Source organism: Phlebotomus papatasi, chromosome 3, assembly GCF_024763615.1.
Source record: "Phlebotomus papatasi isolate M1 chromosome 3, Ppap_2.1, whole genome shotgun sequence".
Lineage (NCBI taxonomy): Eukaryota > Metazoa > Arthropoda > Insecta > Diptera > Psychodidae > Phlebotomus > Phlebotomus papatasi.
This window is the reverse complement of record NC_077224.1, coordinates 33,187,616-33,209,385: the sequence shown is the minus strand read 5'-3', so window position 1 is coordinate 33,209,385 and position 21,770 is coordinate 33,187,616. Positions and strand designations below refer to the sequence as shown.

Here is a 21,770-nt window from a genome sequence, read left to right as displayed (position 1 = left end):
GTTAATTAAAACTTTTTCCAGAAGTGGAAGGAGTAGATTTGATCCTGGCTTTAAACTTATGATATCTATGTTGACTTAAAGCATGGGCTAGTTAGCATTACTATTAGTCCCTTAAAAAACTCATAGTATTTACATATCGCAAGAATTCAATAAGAAATTATTGTTTTGGAGAAGTGCCGGAATAGCCGATGAAAGTTTCAATGGGGCAACAAGTCGAGGAATTATGATTATTATTTTCTGAAGCTGACCAATGATGTTCTTTTATTTTCATTTGCTCTCTTTAATGAAATTTAAATCTTAATTTAACTTTCTAGAAATAACTTGAATTATTAAGAGAGCCACATTTTAGCCTCTAAACGTTTTTTTTAAATGGTATACCACCCTTATAAAGATATATCATGAAAAAATTAAATAAAAAACTTTATAAAAGTAATACGCTCATTTTGGAAAGTTCTTTGAAAAAATACGCCAAAAAATTCAGCAAACAACTTTAACCATTTCCTTGAGTTTTTTTGTGTGTAACTTCTTCTTAAAGAAAAAATTGAAATTAGCATAATCTGAAATGTTCTCTCTCTATCACTGTCTTTTCCCTTAAATTGATTATACTTTTTTTTCTAAGTTCTTTGTCCCAAAATCACGAAGGAAGACACTGTAAGTCAGTATCAGAAGAGGAGTAGTACAAAGAGAGATATTTTTTTCTCTACTTTTTATAATAGATTTTTTTCTGATGGCGTTTCAATTGTGTAAAAGGCAGTTCATTTGACTCTCTTTCTACATTTAGCCAAAACGAAAGATACGACAGAAAACATTCTTGAGGGAAAGAAGCAACATCAAATATATTTTTATGTTCTCTAAAATTCTCCTGTTTTTGCTTCTTCAGTTTGATAGAATAAGGCCGGTAGAGAATAGCAATGAACGAGACACATGAGGAGGAAAAAAAAAAGATAATAAAGGCATCTTATTAAATTGATGGAAGGATGTGAAAGTCCAAAGGAAACAAAAAAAAAGCTCACACGCGTTTGTTCTTGGGATTTTTTTCTGTGGAGCTTTTAGGGAATGGCTGGTGAAAATGGGTAGAAAAACATCAAGATATATTGCTTGATGCTCCAAAAACTACTTACGCAAGTTATTTTCCAACCCCCTGATATATCCTACCGATTGATCTTTAGAAATATTTCGAATAACTTCAATTCACTGATTCTTATTTTGTCTGAACTGCGTCCTGTGAACAGTGTTTGTTGTTTGAGGATATTTTCGAGTTAGACAAAAGGAAAATTTTCCTTTTCGACCCCTTCCTTTCTAAAAGCACAAAATCTACGGACTATAAATCTGAGAGAGAGAATCGTGAATTTGAATATTGAAATAGTATAAGACCACATGAGAGATCCTTACGAATAGAAACTCCACATTACCTTCTTGGGAAGCTCTTTTACAGCATAGTGAATGAACGTTTGAATGGTTGAGGGTTGGATGATATAAAATTTGATAAATTTTCTCAAATCATCCGCTTTTTCCAAGGCGCCTTCTGCTTCAAATACACAATTTTGCTGGCACACAAGGGGCTCAAAATATTTTGCTGACATCGTCGACCTTTCTTCTTCTTTCGCTAACACCAACATCTCGCGTATCTTATTCTAAAGTCCTCTAAGTGTATTGATTTGTCGGGATCACTCGAAACAAAAAGCAGAAAATTGTTCTACACATAGAATTTCCATCCATATAATTTCGTCCCTTTCTGGATTTTGAACATTCGGGATTTTGGCTTTCGGGATTTTGGCCCATTCTAGATTTTGGTGTTCGAAATTTTGGCTTTCGGGATTTTGGCGTTCGGGATTTTGGCTGCCTCCGGTTGGTAGTGGTGTATAGATTAGAAGGACCTTCGATTAGAACCGAATCAGTCTCGTCAGAGATTCCAAGATCAATTCACCGAATTCAAACACGATCCTACTGAGTTGAGGACTAGGCTCTTGATAACATTTTTAATCCCTTTGACATTAAAAATTTCTAACATGTCTCAGGTATACAATTTAGAATTGAGAAATTTCATGAAATAAAGTTTCATATTCTATTCACTTTTAACCCATTCCTTACCATGGTATTATACATCATACGCAAATTGAGTGATTTTAGATAATTTATTCCTGATGGGCAATTATTATCCGAATTGCTGTCAGGAATGGGTTTTTAGTAACATTAGTTCTTCAATTACTTGGGAAATATAGTCCGACAGAGAAGAAAATACATTTTGTTATTGTTTTCTTTCTTCACGGAAGGTCATGCAAAATTTTTGCTCAAAATGGCGGACGGAAAATTCGACATCCCGTCGAATTTGTTAAAATTGGCCTCTTTCCTCTTTCCTGATTTGAATTCTAGTTGCCAATTGGTGTTCTTGGATAGTCACTCTATCTAAAGCAATAGAGTTTTAAATTTAAATTCAGTGACCGTTAAGACGTGTGTTTGACAGAGGCTCCCCGCGCCCCCATATGAGATAATTTTTTTTTCTTTTCAAAAAATTCATCTACTAATCTGTAGGAAACTAATCCCAAAATATGAACATCCTATCTCAAGTATTTCTGGTACATTGACTGAATGGGTTAAATAAGGGAAGAGCACCAGCGATCGGCAGTGTTACTCGTATCGTCAGGTTAATACCGTATTTTTGCTCCAATTCAAGTGAATTTTTAAAAATTATTAGATACTTTTTGCCATTTAACTCTCACAAGTTTACACTGCATTAGATCAAATTTATTTTATAAAACCAATTTTCCATGAAACATCTGATTAAATTTGTGACGATCCGAGATACAGCGTGGAAGTTAGCAATTATATCTATTTTAGCTGAGATTCTTTACAATCTCAGCTTTTGTGGTCACAGGTGATATCCGATCATATCAGATAGGGCCCAAATTTTGGATTTACATGTTTTGACACTTATAGATCACGAAAATTATATGCACCAAAAATCAATTTTCGTGGACGTCTCGTCCCATCCGAAGTACAAACGCTTTTGGAGAGAGAACGGAAAGAGATATCGACAAACAGGTTTCGGCAAATATTAAATATCGATAGGTGGCTAGAAGAATGTGATGTCAGATATACCTCCCACCTCCTTCTTCCGCCATTTTGAAACACCCTCAAATTTTGTTTTCTCAATAATTCAGCCCCTATGGCATTGATCGATCTGAAATTTTAGTACATTATAGCTGGGCTTAAAAAATTTCGATTAAAAAAAGCCCCCCCCCCCCGACCCCCTGACTGAGCTAGGAGGGGTCAAAATTCAATTTCAAATAGCCGGTTCTAATCATCGGAATTTGAAAAGTTTTGGTGTTTTGGAAAGCCCTCGTGGAGTACAACAACTCTCATGACACTCCAATTTCATCCGATTTAATCGAAAGTCCGAATTATCGAAAAATCGATTTTAGAAATTTCCTATTCAAATATTTCGAAAAGTAGACGATGTTTTTCTTTAAATTTTAATATGTTGTAGCTGATGTCGAGACCTTTCTAACGGTGGGTCGCACTCCTCCCTCAATATTCCCTGACCCAAGCTATAATCAAAAATGTCTTGATCGGACACAGCATTTTCGGTGTTTATGAAGGGATTTCGATGAAATTTTAATAATATTGTATGTAAAATTGAGATTTTTTCAATGGTGGATCCCATCTATCCATACTCCAACCTACTGTACCCCGACCATTACTATGTCCAAATGAACCGGTCTCTATCTCTAATGTTTATTAACTGATTTCAATGAACTTTATTTTTCTTTCGGGCTTTCTGCACTCATACAATTTCAAATAGAAAAAGACCAGTGATAAACCCAGATAAGCTTATGGTAGCTGAGATTCTTTACCGATTACCTCGAAATGCGTGCAACTCGAGGATTGTGTAATTCGGAATGCGTGAAAATTCGATTGAGAGTTGAATTTTGGGGGTAAAGAATCACGTCGAGCCAATTTTATCCGTTTTGGTCGCCGAGAACAGTTTGTTTGGCGCAATTCTTTACCCGCAAAATTCAACATTCATTCATTCATTTTCAACCGCTTATCCCTATTGGGGTCGTGGGCCCATGACATTCAAATTAGCAGCCCACACTTGTCGATCCTCCGCCACTTCAGGAAGATCTTCGGGTTCGATCCCGAGGCGTTTCCACGCAAGATTCTGAATTTTATTCAGCCACCTTGTCCTAGGTCTGCCTCGAGGTCGAGGTCTCCTCATAATGGCTTGCATAGCTTTTCTGGGGAATCTTTCCAAAAATTCAACTTACAATCGAATTTTCACGCATTCCGAATTGCAAACACCTCGAGTTGCACGCATTTCGAGGTCACCTGTAAAGAATCTTAGAACCATATGCTTATCTGGGCCTATCACTGCTTTTTTTTTGTGGTTGTGTTGAAATTTCGTCATAAAAATTAAGAAAATTACTAATGTAAAAATTATGAAACTAGTGGCAAACCATAAAATTTTTATATTGAAGTGGTTCTTTTGTAGGTTTTTTCAGAGTTTGCAATGGGTGATCAAAATCCCGAATAGTCAAAATCTTGGACGAAACCATATTAAGGGGAAGTGAGGCATCTTTGAATTTGCAACAGCTTTGAAATTGGAATTTTCATTCTATTTTTAAATGGAATCGAGTCATATAGGAATGTAATTTAGCTTTTCAATCTGTTTGTGGAACTGAATTAATATATCATAAAGCTCAATTTTATTTGAAAATAAAAGAAAAATCCTAATTCTAAGGCTGCCCTACATTCAAAGGTGCCCCACTTCCCCCTAGTGTGTAGATATAAATGCTATAATGAAATAATGTGTTTGCATGGGAAGATGGTGTACATTTGAATTAGGACACCTTTGCATTAGTATTCTCTTCTCCTATTTTTAAATGGAACTGGACCTTATCATGGTATAATATAGTTTTTCAAACCAATAATGCAGAGCTACATTACATTATGAGAAGGTTTAGTTCTATTTAAAGAAGAGCAAAGCCATATTTCAAGTTGCCCCAATTCATAGATAGTCCACTTCCTCCTAGACTTTTAAGACTCCTGGAATACTTTCTTTGGGTTAATAGTATAAAGAAAACAAACAGAAAATACTCAGGATTTCAAAATGTCCTGGAAGAGATGGAAACACACTCTGGGTCTGGATTTCTTAGACGGATCAGGGTGAAGACCCAACAATAAACTGCCAAACAATATAGCTTTGTTTAATGGGATATACGTTGCTTAGTATCTAGAAATCTGTGAATCATGGAAAAGCAAGAGGGAAAACTCTGATGAGACGAACTTCTGAAAATCACTCACACTTCTATTTTTGTTATTAACCAAAAATGAGCGAAGCAGAAACATTTAAATGGGGGAGCCTTGCCACTCAAAGAAACAGAGGAGCACAATTTAGAAGCTCGCTTTTGTGCTTTCTTGTTGGTTTTCCTTTGGTGGTCATACTCTTCCTATGGCCCTGCACAGACAGATTAGAGAACAAATGTGAGCTTCTTTAATTTCCATGATATCATCATTAATTAACAAAGTTGTGAGCAAAAGGACAAAAATTGTTATTTCATAAAGGAATTGGAAATGCTTTGAATTTTTTAAAACTTCGTTGATGCGTTTAATTTTTCTGAGATTTGAGAATATCTTTCTATCCGCTTTAATAGGATTCCCAGTAGAATTTCTCGCATATGACGAGAACATAGAAGGGAATTTTCATCACCCGAGGGTGTCTCTAAACACACATCCAAAGAATATGTCAGTTATCTTGGTTTTATTTTGAACAACAACAAGTCAACCAAGGAAGTCTTCTTCTTCTTATGCTTAATATTTCAGCTACAGATTCCTTCTGAATTTTTCTTCTGTTACTTTTTTCCAACTTTCAATTTTCTCTTGCGTAAGGAAAGGGAGACAACGACAGCCGAGAGTGATGTGACAAAAATATAATGCAAATTTAATCGCGAAGCATAACTTTGTCTGATGTGAATTGCGGATGGTAGAGCATCGCACCTTCTCGTGTCAAGCTGATAACAGTATGGGATACAGTGGAAGATTGCGAAGATTAAATCACAATAATATTTTTCTCATGTGTGCTTCAACAAGGGGAATTAAGAGATTCACGATATATTGCTTTCATCATAAAGATTTTAGCATTTTCTCCTCGAATCCTCGAATCTTCTTAAGAGGTCTACCATAATATACGCATATTTTTATTTCATTACGAATCCTATTTTCTTACTAATCTTTTCTTGTGAAAAAAGTCATATTCTCTTCCCTTACAGAAGGAAATAATAATAATAAGAAAATGTGACGTAGAGGAACTAGGCTAGACCTTCTAGCAAAACAGTTACTTTCAATGCATATCAAATCCCTCTAATTTAAGAACATTTCGGGTTATTAAAAGGGATTTCGGACATGAGACACTGAGACCAAACTACACTACTTTACTACTTTACTCATTGCGTGTATAGTTAATGAAATGTGAATTTAAATATGTGTAAAAATTTTAGAAAACCGTAAGATTTTTATAGAAGTTACCTGTTATTTGCATAGTTAACCTCTAAAACTTCAAAATATCTCAGCTTCACTTGGTAAAATTATGATAAGAAAGAATTGTCAGATGGAAATGATGTTTAAGTTAAAATAATTGAAGTTTAAAACTATAGGGGAATGTAGACATGGTTCGCACAGAGTGAACCTTCAAACGATGCGAAGTTTCTCTTTGTTGGCAAAGAACTGACTTACTATTTCTCATCGCGTTTCATAAGCTTAATAATTATCTATCTTATGGCTAAGGAATAACGAACTAGCTCTTTGCAAATAAAGAGAAAATTTGCGTTGTTTGAAGGCTCACTCTGTGCGAACCATGCCAACATTCACCTATCGTTTATGAGTGCGGCTAAAGCAAACTTTTCAATCAAGCTGCATTTGTAAGACTAAGAGCACTAACAGACTTAAGGATTAGCAGAGAGACGGCTTAGCGTAATTATATTAGAAATAATATTCAAACTACATTTCCATCATTTTCTACTAAGTCGTCTCTCAGCTTAAGTCGTAAGCTTGCCTAGGGCATAAGGATAAGTTTAATATAATATAAAAGGGGGTGGTAGAGGGTTCCAGCCTTCCAGGCTTTGCTAAATGCTCGAGATTGTCACTTACTCAAAAGTACTTTCTCATAATTTACCGTTTACCGGTTTTCAACTGATTTGAACCTATTCATGAAGCACTCAATATATTGTCCAAAATACACTTAAAGTATAATATAATTGAATTTCGGATAAAATTTAGTTATCGGTTATGATTTGGTTGACTACTGGTTTAGAAGAGATGGGAACCGGTTTAGTTTTATTAGCAATACTAAGAACTTTCCAATAAGACCAAACATGACCCCATTCGGTTGATAAACACGCTCTCTAGAGCCTTTTTAACCATTGACCTTGAAAAACAGTTATTAGGAATGATTTAGTGGTATTTTCGTATAAAGACGAAACGCCCGCCTAATACCCAAACATTAAAAAAATCGCACTACGCGTTTTCGAGCAATCGGAGAAAACATGATTTTGGAGGGAAAAATAAGGGATGAGGGGAAAACGAGAGGCATGTTAATGGTCTCAGCATTAATTTATGGGTGATCCCCCTAAGGTTCCAAGTCTTTTACTTTGAACGTTTGACCTCTAGACGTGATAACGGCAGGAAAGACGGACGGAGAAATAAAGTGACGTCAAAATACTCGAAACATCTGATTTCCAAAATTCTACCAAAATACGACTCCAAATGAGATAAGGAGTTGCGCTTTCTTTGGGGAATTCAAGCTGTAATAATCTTTAATTTTATTTTTAATCTTACAAATTATACGGAACGATTATTCTAACCTTAAATCCTAAGAAATACTTGTTTCTAGTTAAATGACCAGAAAACTATTTATATTACTTTTACTGCTAATGGAGTTTTATCTGTCTTTTCTGCTGTTGAATTAAACTTCAGTTTTCTTGAAGAAGATATATTTTGAGCACAGATATAAGATATTATAGGGTATTGCCTATATAATATACCTTTATCGATATTTTCAGGTGCAAAAAATATTATCTTCCTTGTTTAACATTGCCACAGGAAAACCTTTTTTCCATCTGTATCAGACCTTAATCAAATCTTCAGATTTTCACCTGCCACAGAATATCTCCTGTATTTTTCTTTTTCGTTTTTAGCCCATAAAGTATTGATGTGGGTAAAACCCTTAAAATACTTTCATTGAGGATGTCATATGAAATATTATGAAAGAAAAGTGGATTGTCTCTCAATAAATTGTTATTGTCACTTCTTCTTGCTCATGGACACGTGAAAAATGTAGTTCATTTTCTTTTCGATTTTATTGATAGATTTTTAGTAATGTCTACAGAAATCCATTACAGAGAAAGCTTAGAATAACAAAGTGATCTAAAACTATAATGAGTAATTTATTATGGTAACGAGATTATTTTTCAAAGTTTAGTCAACTTGTTTATGAGTTAAGCTAACTCAGAAAGAGTCGCATAGTTGTAGTTGCTATATCTAACCGTTTGTCGTTCATGTTTCAAAAGGACGAAAAACACGAAACAGTTATGTTATTTTAGCAAAATGACAGATTTCCATATGGCAAAATGCCATATGTTCTTGAGGTGACATAAATTTCGAGATATCGAAAAATATAAGATTATTGCTCTTTTTTGTTGGAGTTCAAGCCAGATAAAATGACAAGAGAAAAGTCAACAGAATTAAATTTTAATGATGAAGATTTCTCTCTTTTAGTCCCAAAGGAACTTTTTCAGGTTCTTCATTTTTTTTTCTTTTCCCAGTTGTACAAAAGTCTATTTCAATTTAAAATAAAATTAAAAATTTAAATGAGATGGCAATTTCCAGCAAAAATGCTTTCACGATTTTCTACATTGTATCTCGAGGGAAATAAAGCAGTTTGAGGTTTGAGTTTAAGAAAACACCTGTTTGAATTTCCACAATTAAAGCCACAATTTCTCATTTTCCTTTTTCCTCACTTTTTGTGAAATTGCCTCGAGCTGTTGCAAGTCATTTTTCTACATTTTTTTTAGTGAAAAAATATTTTGACAAGCTGTTCTGAAACATTTCGCAACGTCTATCATGGCTGTTGAGTAACTTCTTAAGGGACAAATTCATTGAACTTTGACAATGCTGGTATGACCTTTCACATTCTGCAAAATTTATTAATGGAAATTTATATACAGGTACTCGAATGTATAATCTGTAAATTTGGGTTCTACAATTTAGAAGAGTGCTGTTTTCTAACTTTAAAAGTATATACCTACTGAATTATGTATCATTACATGAACGATTGAAAATTTGTGAAACTTCTAGAATGGAGCGATAACCTTTTGAAAATGAAGACAATTTTACTATTTGGTTAAGGAAAGAGGTTCCTTTACCTTTAAATTATATGAAAAGAGTAAAAAGTGTACTGTTGTACCTCTTGATGGAAATTCTCACACGAAGTAGGGGAGACTGGGGCAAAACTTGTCAAAACGCATATTTAATTCTTTCACGAGCTCTAAGAAAACTTAAACGTTTTATAATGAGCATATTCTTATGACAAATTTACTGCTCTTTGCAGAAGACTATTTTCCTCTATCTCGAAAGAAATGTGATTTTCGAATCATTTTCTAAAATTCGATTTTGTGGAGATTCTCAAAATTGCTGGGGCAAATTTTGTCAGTCTTCGGATAATTTGTGACGTTTTCCTCTCGCAAACGTTAAAAATATCAAATAGACATATTTTTATAGGAAATTTATTCCTCTACAACTTTGTCGAAGACAATTTGTCTCTATCTTAATGAGAAATGTGCTTAAATTGAGCTAATCAGTAGGGTAAGTGTGCCAAATTACAGCCAGCTTACAATTTCGGCCACCTTTTTTATTCTTCGAATATCCATGAACTTTTAGATTTTACGTACTCTAGAGATTATACAATGCAAAAGAATAACAAAAAATGTAGCTTTGACAAACGAGAAGACGTGAAAGAGACATTGGAAGAATTCCCTAAATGCAAGGAACTATGAGAATGAAGGTGGCCGAAATAGGGCACCAAAGCTATGTTTACATTTTTATTCATTTTAGAATATATTAAGAATGATTTTAGAGTAAATAAAGACGGTAAACTCTTTACAAGGTTCCAAGCAACACTCTTTCAGAAGAAAGAATAAGATAAAATCAATTTGTATTTCAAATATTACATTTCAACCTTGAGACTTCGACGCTTGCATGCAACTATGCCGAAATTTGGCACACTTACCTTATTGATATTTTCTGTAAGCCAAATATTCCAAAAATAGGGCTCAAAATTTTATTATTTTTTATTTTACATAATCCTTCCTCGAATCCCTTGAAACTTTGTAAGTTTAAGAAGGTTCATGAAGGCTATCTATAATAAAAATTTCAAGTCTCAGGTCTCTTTTATTTTAGAAAATATTGAATATTGAAATTTTCGTTTTGACAAATTTTGCCCCAGTCTCCCCTACCCCTTTTATATTCGGGATCGCAAGTTCGACCATTCATAAAGTTGGTTTTCTTTGCAACTTGGTTTTGTAAGAGTGGCAAAAATAAAACCTTTAATTTTTTTTACATAAAAATATTGTCAAGTTTATAATTAAGTATTTAGGAAAAAGAAGATTTTCAAAGGATTATTTTTAAATTTTTATTTTAGGTCTTTTAGACGCTATCGCAAAAAGCCTCTTGAGCGACATTCACGTGACTTCAGCACGAATTTTAGCGCTCAACATCACAAATGGAGCAATCATCACTGCCGTGTGGTGGAACCAACAGTTAGGTGGCCTCGGTGGACCACATAGGGTTGAAGAGGAGGGTCTGAGTGTGGGTTCGAAGCCAGATATGAATTATCCCTGGTAAGTCCACAATTTTGTGCTTCACATCGAGAATTCTTGAAGGAGTTTGGGTTGGGGAGTTCACCGAAGGATTAGACACCCCAAATTGGCTTATTCAATTGGAAATTGTGTTCGTGCTCTACTTAATATCACAGAATATACGACATTTTGGGGAAAAGTCTTTACTCAGCACGATACAAGCTCAATGTCGCACGTGACACCAACTCATACTCCTCTTGGAAAAAAAAACCAGGAGAAATTTGAAGAGTGTGAATGGGAGTTTTCGTGCAAGAGGAGCAACAAGTGAATGGATTTATTCATATATCCTGTTTGTTTTTTCATTCTCAGGTTTGAGGATGAAATGTCATCACCAGGACTACGGTCACCTAAGTTCTCACCAAGTCCCATCAGTGTATCTTTCAAAGGCTGGTGGACCTACCCTTATTATCTGTGTAGCCACCGAAGGTGGACGCTTTCGTACAGTGTTGCAATCCCACCGACTAGTCGACATGGTGTACGGGGATTCCTCAGTGTAGATATAGACGTCTCGGATCTACACGTGAATCAGTGTGGTCCAGGAGATGATGAGGAAGAGAACTCTATGGAAATCGACGCCCTTCTGGGTTCACACAAGTGCCATCCAACCACAATGCAGGTGAAATAAATTTACTTGCAATGCTTCAGATTCTCAATTACAGTATGGTAGTGCGGGTTTCAAGCGTAACGACTGTTACATAACGTCAATTTTAGATGCAAAACTAAAATATGTATATAATTTCAAAATAATTCAAAAAAGATTAAAAGTTCTAATGCAAATTCGAACTCATGTACCAAAACAACATATTCTCAAATGACTTTGCCTCTTCAAAAGTAATCTTTTACAAATTAGGTTCTACCGTTTGGCCTGTTATTTTCTTTACGGGGTTTACGGATTGAAAAAAGTGTAGCGTCATATCAATTATCTCAAAAATTCAGATTTTCAAAGTATTACAAAAAAAAACTCAAAAATCTCAAAATCAAGACAGATAAGTTTGGGGCAGTTTCTGAAAGCTGAAGTGTTTATTTTTTCAAAAATTAAAGATACAAAGACACAACTAAGCGCAATACTTTTCCAAAAAATCCTAATTTAATCAAATCGATTTGAAAAATGAGCCTTCCAAAGTGGTTGATCTTTGACCTTCAATAAGTCAAAATGGCGAATTTTCCGGTCATAAGTATGTTTAGACGAAATGTTTGCCTGGACTAAAGTGTATGTATATACACTTCAGTTTCCAAAAATATATTTTCGAAAGTCATTTATGCTTAAAATTTCCTCATTCCCTACTTATAGCAAGACTTATAGATATATTTTTGTTTCTGTAAAGTTCGAGCAATAATTTTTTTAATCTTACCTACTCTGAAGAAAAGTTTTGTCAAATTAACAAGAAAATTTTGTTAAAAGGATGTTTTTAATACGGAATATGGAAAAATTTTGTCAAATCGGTGGCTAACTGTATCTTGTTGGAAATTTGTCAAATGAATGTTTTTCTATATAAAACGAGAGAAAAAGTTTTGTCAAATTGTTAACGTCCTTTTGACAGAATTTTAACAAGATCCATTTGTCCGTTTAACAAAACTTTTTTTTCAGATTAAGAATTTCTAAGAAGATAGTTGCATATATAACAATAAATATACTTCAGAAAATGATATTATAAAGAATCGGAGATAAAAAATCTTTATATCCTAAATATGTGTAAAATGTCCTCGTTCTCCTCTAAATACAAAATAGTTGTAGTCTCTGCATAATATTATGAAAATCCAAGAAAGTGTATTGAAATAATATTGTAACTTCCGTTGTACGAGATTTTGCTCCACAGAGAAGTTCAAATAATAATTGAAACTTGAAACACATTTCCATTCCATGTACCCAGCAACAAATTTGAATCAGATTAAATACTATACCAACCATTTCTCTCCATTCAATAACATGCACCAAGATTATTTCAGAAAACTTCTCCCATTTTGAATTTGCCTTGTATCTTTTAATAAATACTCAGGTTTGATCCTGATTGAGAGATTATTAATTAAAACCTTATTCGAAAACTCGAAGACACTTGATCAGTTAGTCCAACCGTAGTTATCCTTCATTATTCGCTCCTTCTCTCTATCCATCAAATGATTGTCGCTGGATAAAATAATGAATTACTTTTATTATAAATTCTAGTTCGTCAATATAGGGTAAGTGTGCCAAATCCCGACCAGCTTGCAATTCCGGCCACCTTCTTTGTTCCTTGAATTTAAATAAATTTTAAGTTTTTACATACTCTAGAGCTAGAGATTATACAATGCAAAAGAATAACAAAAAATGTAGCTTTGACAAATGAGAAGACGTGAAAGAGACATTGGAAGAATTCCCTAAATGCAAGGAACTATGAGAATGAAGGTGGCCGAAATAGGGCACCAAAGCTATGTTTACATTTTTATTCATTTTAGAATATATTAAGAATGATTTTAGAGTAAATAAAGACGATAAACTGTCTAGAAGATTCCAAGCAACGCTCCTTAAGAAGAAGGAATAAAAAAGCAATTTGTATTAAAAATATTACATTTCAAACTTGAGACTTTGGCGCTTGCATGCAACTATGCCGAAATTTGGCACACTTACTCTAGCTCTTCCTGAAATTTAATTTTCGGTTTTACTCTAATAAGAGGGGCTAATACCATTCTTTTAGATCTAAAAAATCAATATCAATTGAATTTCAAAGAGACTTTCAAGAGTTTCTTTATTTGTTTTTGTTTTTTTGTTTTTTCGATACCTTACCATGTTTCAGGTTGATTTAATTTTTTTTTAAAATTAACACCTGTCGTTAATAAGGGATTAGTTTAACAAATTAAAGATGAAGATAACAATTAATATCTAATATCATTAGATAATAGAACTTAACATGTTTGGAAATTGATAAAGTAGGAAGACAGCATGAAATAAATCAAAGTAATTGCTAGCTGAATTTCATAAAATTTATGGAAAAATAAATTCTACAAGAGGAAATCGAGTTTTCAAAACAATAAGTACATATAACAGAAAAGAACAAGAAGAGTGATAGCGTATGACAATATCAAATTCATTAATTGATTTTCAATTGCCCAACAGGGTAATTAAGCGCCTTTAAGAAAGAAAGTTTTATTCAAACGTTCTTCTATACATAGCATATTAAATTCTTAATCGATTTACGGAAGTTGATGACTCTTTTATTTGGGGGTGATATCTTGAATCTGGGACAGAAATCAAATTTACAATTTTTTTGGATGTCATATAATTGGATTATTATTGAAAGTAGAATTTGTGAGACTTGTCGTTTTCTGCAGTGTGATCATCGATTTTATGGTGGAGGAAGGTCAAAAGGCAGTTATAATGGAAATGGTGAGGGATGGCGTCGTGGGGATTACCAGTGTCTCTGTAAGCCGGGTTTCTACTCATCTCGGCATCCCTTTGGCTTCAATGGTTCCGTCATGGAGGTGGCATATCAGGAGTATTGGAATAATGAAAGTACCATTTATATGGATAAATTCCAATGTCTCAAATGTGCCGACGGCTGTGGCAATTGTCTGGGTCCTGCTCCATGCTTGGCCACGTACAACTGGGTCTTCCGCATCACACTCCTAAGCGTTTCTGTCCTTTGCGCCCTATTCACCATTTCTTTAGCCTTCTACATGTACCGCCATAGAAAGGTCAAGGTACTGGTATAAATTTAAAGTCCTTTACATTTATCCTTATCCTAATATCAATCCATTTCAAATAAGGTTTTCAAAGTGGCTAGCCCGATTTTCTTAACCATCACACTATTGGGATGTTCCTTCATGTACCTCGAGATGGCCGCAATATTTCCAATTCTAGACACATGCAGTTGTATCGCTACCAAATGGACCCGTCATATGGGCTTCTGCATTACATATACGTCCCTGCTCATGAAAACTTGGCGTGTTTCACTAACGTACCGTGTAAAGTCCGCTCACAAAGTAAAGCTCACGGACAAGCAACTACTACAGTGGATGGTACCCATATTGCTTGTGATGTTGATCTACTTGGGTACCTGGACTCTGTCTGCCCCACCGACAGCCGAAGAGATTACCGACCAGTATGGACTGAAGTTCAAGCAGTGCTCATACAACTGGTGGGACCATAGCCTAGCTATTGGGGAAGTACTCTTTCTGGCTTGGGGTATTCGAGTCTGTTACAATGTTCGCCATGCTGAATCTATGTACAACGAGGCAAGACTCATTTCGTACGCCATCTATAACATAGCCCTCGTCAATACCACCATGGTGGCTTTTCAGTAAGTTCAATTGCCTTTATATTTACAACACCGACATCCTCAATCATATTCTTACAATTCAACTTCGGGAAAACCTTTTATAATGAACAGCGAATATTTTTTAATCTTTTTAATAGCCATATGTGCTATAAATAGCAAGAAATGAATAAATTTAAAATGGAAATTTTGCAAAAAAAAAAATCTTCAAAAGACAAAATTTCTCTCATCATTTTGTTTCACTTTAAAGTATTTTGCAATCCTAATAATCTTAATTCACTCTCAAGTCCATACAATCTCACTGTGAATTCCTTATAAAGCTGTACTTTTACTGCTCAACCACAAGGACATCATTTCACAATTTATACTGTGCATTTCCTTTTGAGAACTTTTGAATAATTCTTGATTGTGCTGAATAAAGTTTCCAACATACAAATATATAATTTGTACTTCAGTCTTATCAGTTGCGGGGAAATTCATTTCTCACGTTGCTATTGAACTTTCTTATAGAAAATTTAAACTTCTGCAGTTTGTAGAAGTGGGAATAAAGAAACTTCTTGGTTTGATTTGTGTTCATGTGAATATATCAAAAGAACACATTTATCATATCCTGATTCTTCGAAGTTGAACCAATAGAACAAAGAAATGTGAAAGTGCTTAAAGCTGAATTACATCTAGAAATTACTTCCCTTTAATTTTCCAATAAGTTTTATAAATATTTTTATCAATAAAACAAAAGATTTGGTTAGTAAAAAAAAATAATTTAGTGATACAAAAGGAAATTTTTGAGTGATTTTTTCTGACCCCCGAATTTAGACCTTCTCGTCCTTAAAGGGTTAAACCCTTCCTGCGAAATAAAATCGGTTCAATAAAATTAGAATTATAAGACCAGACTCTCTTGCGTTAAGTGAATATTTTATAACCTGATGAGGTCTTTGCCAACAAAAAAAAAAAACATTCAAATCCTTTGAAAAAAAAAACATCAAAATACTTTGGTCGTGAAAACTTCTCAATATTTCAAAAAGCTAAAATTTAGTCTTATTAGTTAGAAAATTTAATAAAACAATTTAATTATCAAGAATTTTAACTTTTAACTATTTTTGTTTTTGAATCTTCTTTTTGATTAATTTATAAATTTCGACTAAAGACAGTAACATCTTTAATTTTTCAGATTGGGTTTATCGTAACCCAATAGACTTTTTTGATCATTGCAAATTAACATTTTGGTCAAATAGGAGAAAAAACAAAAACATCAAAGTTTATTATACTGGAAGTGCGAGTTATAAACTAAATTAAAAACATTTTTGAACAACACAACTCATAAAGATTTCGCGTAGATTGAAATACATATAAGTTCAATTTTCATAAAAAAATATTGGGATATTAATGTGCTTCTGTTCATTCATTGATTTTAATGTTTTTAGTTTTCGCAAATTTTCGGCGTATTTATTATATATTTTAAATTAATTTTTAACCGTATTATTCCGTATATTCGGAAAAAATCATTATTGGAATTCTTTCTCACAACTTTCCCTTATTTTTTTATTTTACATCCATTAAACTTTAGTACTTTTAGCTAAATTGCTTACCTTTGAAAATAGCTATTTTTCAAATTCTCTCTTTGGTTGACTTTCCGAATCGATCAAAAGTTTATTTGATTGCGAGTAATTTACCGTCACTAATTCGAATAATTAAATTGTAAAAGTGGAAATAAACGTTTACGGGAAAATCACATTCTCTCCCTCTTTTCTCCCCTGAAACTATAAATGCCACATTGAGCATGTTTGGTGAAAGATAAATTGGAAAATTCCTTCAACACTCTGTGCATTGCACGTTATAAATTCCAATCTCTAGACAACTGAAATTCTCAATAATGCGTAAATTGTGTGTGTTTACAGCTTGTTCATATTTCCCCAAGCGGGACCGGATATAAAGTATCTATTGGGATTCATACGCACCCAACTGTCGACATCAGTGACCGTAGCCCTTGTGTTTGGACCCAAAGTTGTGAGGGTGTTACGGGGTCAGGGGGACCAGTGGGACAATAAGGCACGTGTACGTGGTGTCACAGCATCCTTCTCCCTCAATGGCATTGGCCTCGTGCCTGAGGACTCTCCAGACTTGTATCAGGAGAATGAGGAACTCAAGGTAAATTCTTATAAGTTCTTCAAAAATGTCTCGTAATGATTTTTATGGGTTTTTGTTTAAGTTTATGAGTTCAAATCAGTCTGAGAATAGACTGAGAATATCTTATAAGAGGACTATAACATTTTGCCGAACTTTTTGCCCTTAATTGACTTTCCCATTTAACCTTTTCCCATGCCCAGGAGGAAGTACAGAAACTTGCTGCCCAGATTGAATTTATGCGAATTGTGAATATGGAGATGAATAATAGACACCTCAAACCCAAGCCCGGAGGATACTTCACACTCACATCCAGTCTGCAAAGTCCATTGTGCAAAGCGTCAAGTAGTCAGAGTCAATCTATTAAGCAAATGACTGCACATGTCAATAATGCCACCATTAGTGATGATGGACATAGTGGATCAAACAGCATTGGTACCAATTCAATTGGGTGAGTCCAGTCAATTATCCAATATTACTAGGCCACAAAAGTTACATGTGGACAAACTTTGACACATTTCTTTTGTATATTAATTAATTACATAAGACAGACCAGGAATAAGAGATACTCAAGAAAGATTACAAAAGTTGAGGCATTGATATTTCTGGTATTTTTAGTTGTATAAATATATCAAGCTATCAAGCTTTTAGGAACATTTTATCCATAAAGTTGTATCAAAAAGAAATTCTCAAAAAAATTGACTTAAGTTGTCATAATGTCATAATTATTATACATTATCAATTAGATAACATTTTTCACATGTACATCTCCGGAAAAGCTGTACAATTTGGTGTTTTTGCTACATCGTACAATTTGAAGATTTTGAGTTGTTTTTTTATCTATAAACGCCCGGTTAACAGATTAAGTACATATTAAGCACTTAATAAGTAATTAACTCAATGACCTAATTTTAAGTAATTATGGAACATCTAGCTACTTAAAAAATGCCGCCAGGGCTTTGTGGCGAGCAACGAAAATAAAATGGCGTGCCTCAGTCTTAACAAAAGTACTTAATTTTAAGTATCTTTGTCAAAGTCTTTCAAGTAATTTGTATTAAGTACGTGATAGGTTTTTTTCTTTTTAGTGATTAATTAAGAATTTGGGTAAGTGTGCCAAATTTCTTTTTCTTAAGGAGTATTGCTTGGAAACTTGTTGACAATTTATTGTCTTAATTTTCTCTAAAATCAATCTTAATACATTTTAAAATTAATAAAAATGTAGACAGAGCATCGGTGGCCTATTTCGGCCATCTTTATTCCCATAGTTCTGTGCCCATAGGGATTTATTCCAATGTCTGTTTCACGTCATCTCGTTTGTCGAAATTACATTTTCTGTTTTTCTTTTGCATTGTATAATCTCTAGTGTACATAAAAATTGAAACTTCATGGAAATTCGAGGAATAAAAAAGGTGGCCGGAATTGCAAGCTGGCCGCAATTTGGCACACTTACCCTAAGTATATTTTAAGTGGTCATAAAATATTTTTTGGTCCTCATATTTGTTTGATTTCTCGAAAAAAACATAAGACGTTTCTATTTCTGGACATCTGACTAGTTTCAACTGATGCCGGATGTACTTTTCGAATCCCACTGCTGTAATTTCAGATGTGCCTGGAACAAGGAAAAATGAAAATAATTATAAAAATCTGGTAAAGTTAGGCTCCCGAGAAAGGGTTTATGGGGGCTAAACAAAGGGAAGAAATATTCTGGGAAATATCAGAGTTTGATAATCCTAACGGCATCTTGTACTTCCGGATTATACGCTGAGAGAGACGATTAATCGGAATTTAGGAAAATTTTGGTTAGCTTACATTGCCGAATCAGTTTTTCGCAATATGCTCCCGAATAGCAAATTGACTGTACAACAGAAAAGATTTCACAGAAAATAAGACACTTATGGGCAAAATTGTATTGTCGGATTTCAAGGATATGCGACTAAATATTGTTTGCAGTTGGGTGTCCAATCATTTGTCTGACAAACCTTACCTAATCCTTACAATTTAAAGTTACCTCTTTTGATCGAAATTCACCGTGTCCTCAATTAATGTTGCTTCTGGGTAAAAGAACTTAAACTAATTGGAAATGAACCGGTTAAGTACCGAAGACATTTTGCGCAATCTTTTAAGTGAATAAATCCGTTCAAATTGATTAAACAAAAAAAAAGAACAATTATAAGAAAATTACTTTCCCTAAAATGCTCAAAAATTTATAGCATTATATTAAATTGCAATGAGTGCAATTTAAAATCACCAAGAGCAATTGTAATTCCTTTAGAGTGGCTGAAAATTGAATTACAAGAGGTCAAAATTCCACAAGCTAGGGTAAGTGTACCAAATTCCGGCCAGCTTGCAATTCCGGTCACCATTATTGTTCCACGAATTTCCATGAATTTTTAGTTTGTGCATAGTCTAGAGATTATATATACAATGCAAAAAAATAACAAAAAAATGTAACTTTGACAAACAAGATGATGTAAAAAAGACATTTGAAGAATTCCAGAAGGGCAAAGAACTATGAGAATTATAGCCTTGGTGGCCTATTTCGGCCACCAAGGCTATGTGTACATTTTTATTCATTTTAAAATGTTTTAAGAATGATTTTGGAGAAATGAAGACAATAAACTGTCTACAAGGTTCCAAGAAGCACTTCTTAAGAAGAAGGAATAAAACATTCAATTTAATTAATTAATTAATTAATTTCAAACTTGAGACTATGGCGCTTGCATGCAACTATGCCGAAATTTGGCACACTTATCCTATATAATAAATGAACTCAGACATTAATTTGGTTTCTGCTGAATTTAAATTAAATTTCGTAATTGAGAATTATATTCGTTCAATAAATTATAATGAATTGGCAAAGTTCTCTGTGAAATTTATGATAATATTAACTTGATAATATTAGTGTTGTAGTTCCCAATTGTACTGAATTTTAAATATACCTACTTTACAATTGTGACATATGTAATTATTATTAGTTTGTGAAAAATCGTAAATTCGATCAGCAACTGTAACAACTTCATTTGCTTTGTATCTAATACAAAGGAAATGGATTTATCGCAATTGATAATCCAAGGGATGATATATTCTATTAATTCCCATAGTGTTCAAGGTGATATTCACTCAGATTTATGTTACAAATAATACAATTATGCATGTATACTACAATTCTATGCTTAGTTAAGTAATGAGGTGTGAAAAGAAAATATTAGTGTTTGAAATATTTATTTGTTTTTAGCTACCCGGCGGCTCCATCGCATGCAACAAGTGGTCAGTTGAATATTAGCGAACGTGTTTGACATGGACTCCGAAGTGGTCAGAACTGCTCGTTGGCTTCCAGTTCCACAACCAGTAATTCCCCAAGTAAGACATTCGATATTCGAATCCCTATTTACGTGTAAGAGCGCCAAAATCAACAGTATTCTACAGCTCAAACAAATTGAACAAGTATAATATTGCTCATAAACTCTTTTTATTATAACCAGACTAACAAAGAAAAGATACTTCTATATGTGTTGATGTATAAGATTTCCATATAAGAATGGATTAGAATCGTTTTTTTTTCTTTGGTTATTCAAAGCTTCATTTCTCTAGGGATGTATTGAATGTGAATGACCACCACGAGAGAATGCATGAGTAAGAAATAAGTCTCAAAATGGGGCAAAATAGGATGAGAACAACAATTCCTTGTACATAAACATAGTGAATAAGCTGGTTGTCATTTTACATAATGAAATGCTTATCCCTTACGGATTCACGTGAACTTCTACATGTTCTTTATGGTGAGAAAAGAAAAGTTAGATAAGAATAAAAATATTTTCAGCCACTGTGTTGCCATTAAATGGCCTTTTCATCTATTAAAACGGGTGATAAAACACCAAGAAAACATTATATTTTATCACCATCATCGAGTAATTCTGTTCACTTCGGGAATGACTTAAATTGCTGAACCATTTCAACACAGACGAGAATGTTAAAAAATCACTAGAGAAAACTCATGGAAAATATAGAAAAAAGGCATTAAATGAAAGAATTAACTAAGTGAATAGGAAGCAATTTAGAAAACTGGAAAGAAAAATTTTAAAGAAAAAGAATAGTAATATACAATTTTTCTTCCTGTTATAAAAAATTTTGCAGGTCATTCAACAGATAAAATTAAAGTAGTTTTTTTTTTAAATTACAAGGAATAATTTAGAATATCAATTTTATGGGCATTTCACATTGGAAACTGAAAACACATTTATCAGAAAATTATTTACAAACAGGACAATACATGTCAAAAATATAAAAAATAGGTAAAAGAAAATCAAAAAAAATTACAATGTTTTAAAGTTTGTTTAAGCATGGATCTGAGCACAGAAGTTTTTTTTTCATCAAGTAGATCTTTTATTTGAAAAACCTAGGTTCAGGTCCCACAACAATTACCTTTTCTTTTAGTTTTTCAAAAGGGATTTAGTAAAATAAGCTTTTTCATGTCGAAATTGTTACA

General features: G+C 33.5%; 1 protein-coding gene across 1 annotated transcript in view; it reads left to right on the top strand.

Annotated features, from left to right (window-relative positions):
- Positions 1 to 21,275, top strand: part of LOC129805339 (probable G-protein coupled receptor CG31760) — a 39,444-nt gene extending 18,169 nt beyond the window's left edge. Inside the window, exons 4-10 of the mRNA XM_055853191.1 lie at positions 10,694 to 10,892; positions 11,220 to 11,526; positions 14,217 to 14,585; positions 14,652 to 15,184; positions 17,059 to 17,308; positions 17,488 to 17,735; positions 20,520 to 21,275. Of these exons, the coding sequence (XP_055709166.1) occupies positions 10,694 to 10,892; positions 11,220 to 11,526; positions 14,217 to 14,585; positions 14,652 to 15,184; positions 17,059 to 17,308; positions 17,488 to 17,735; positions 20,520 to 20,580 (1,967 nt within the window). The 3' untranslated portion in view covers positions 20,581 to 21,275. The remainder of the gene's footprint in view (positions 1 to 10,693; positions 10,893 to 11,219; positions 11,527 to 14,216; positions 14,586 to 14,651; positions 15,185 to 17,058; positions 17,309 to 17,487; positions 17,736 to 20,519) is intronic.
- Positions 21,276 to 21,770: the final 495 nt, after the last annotated feature.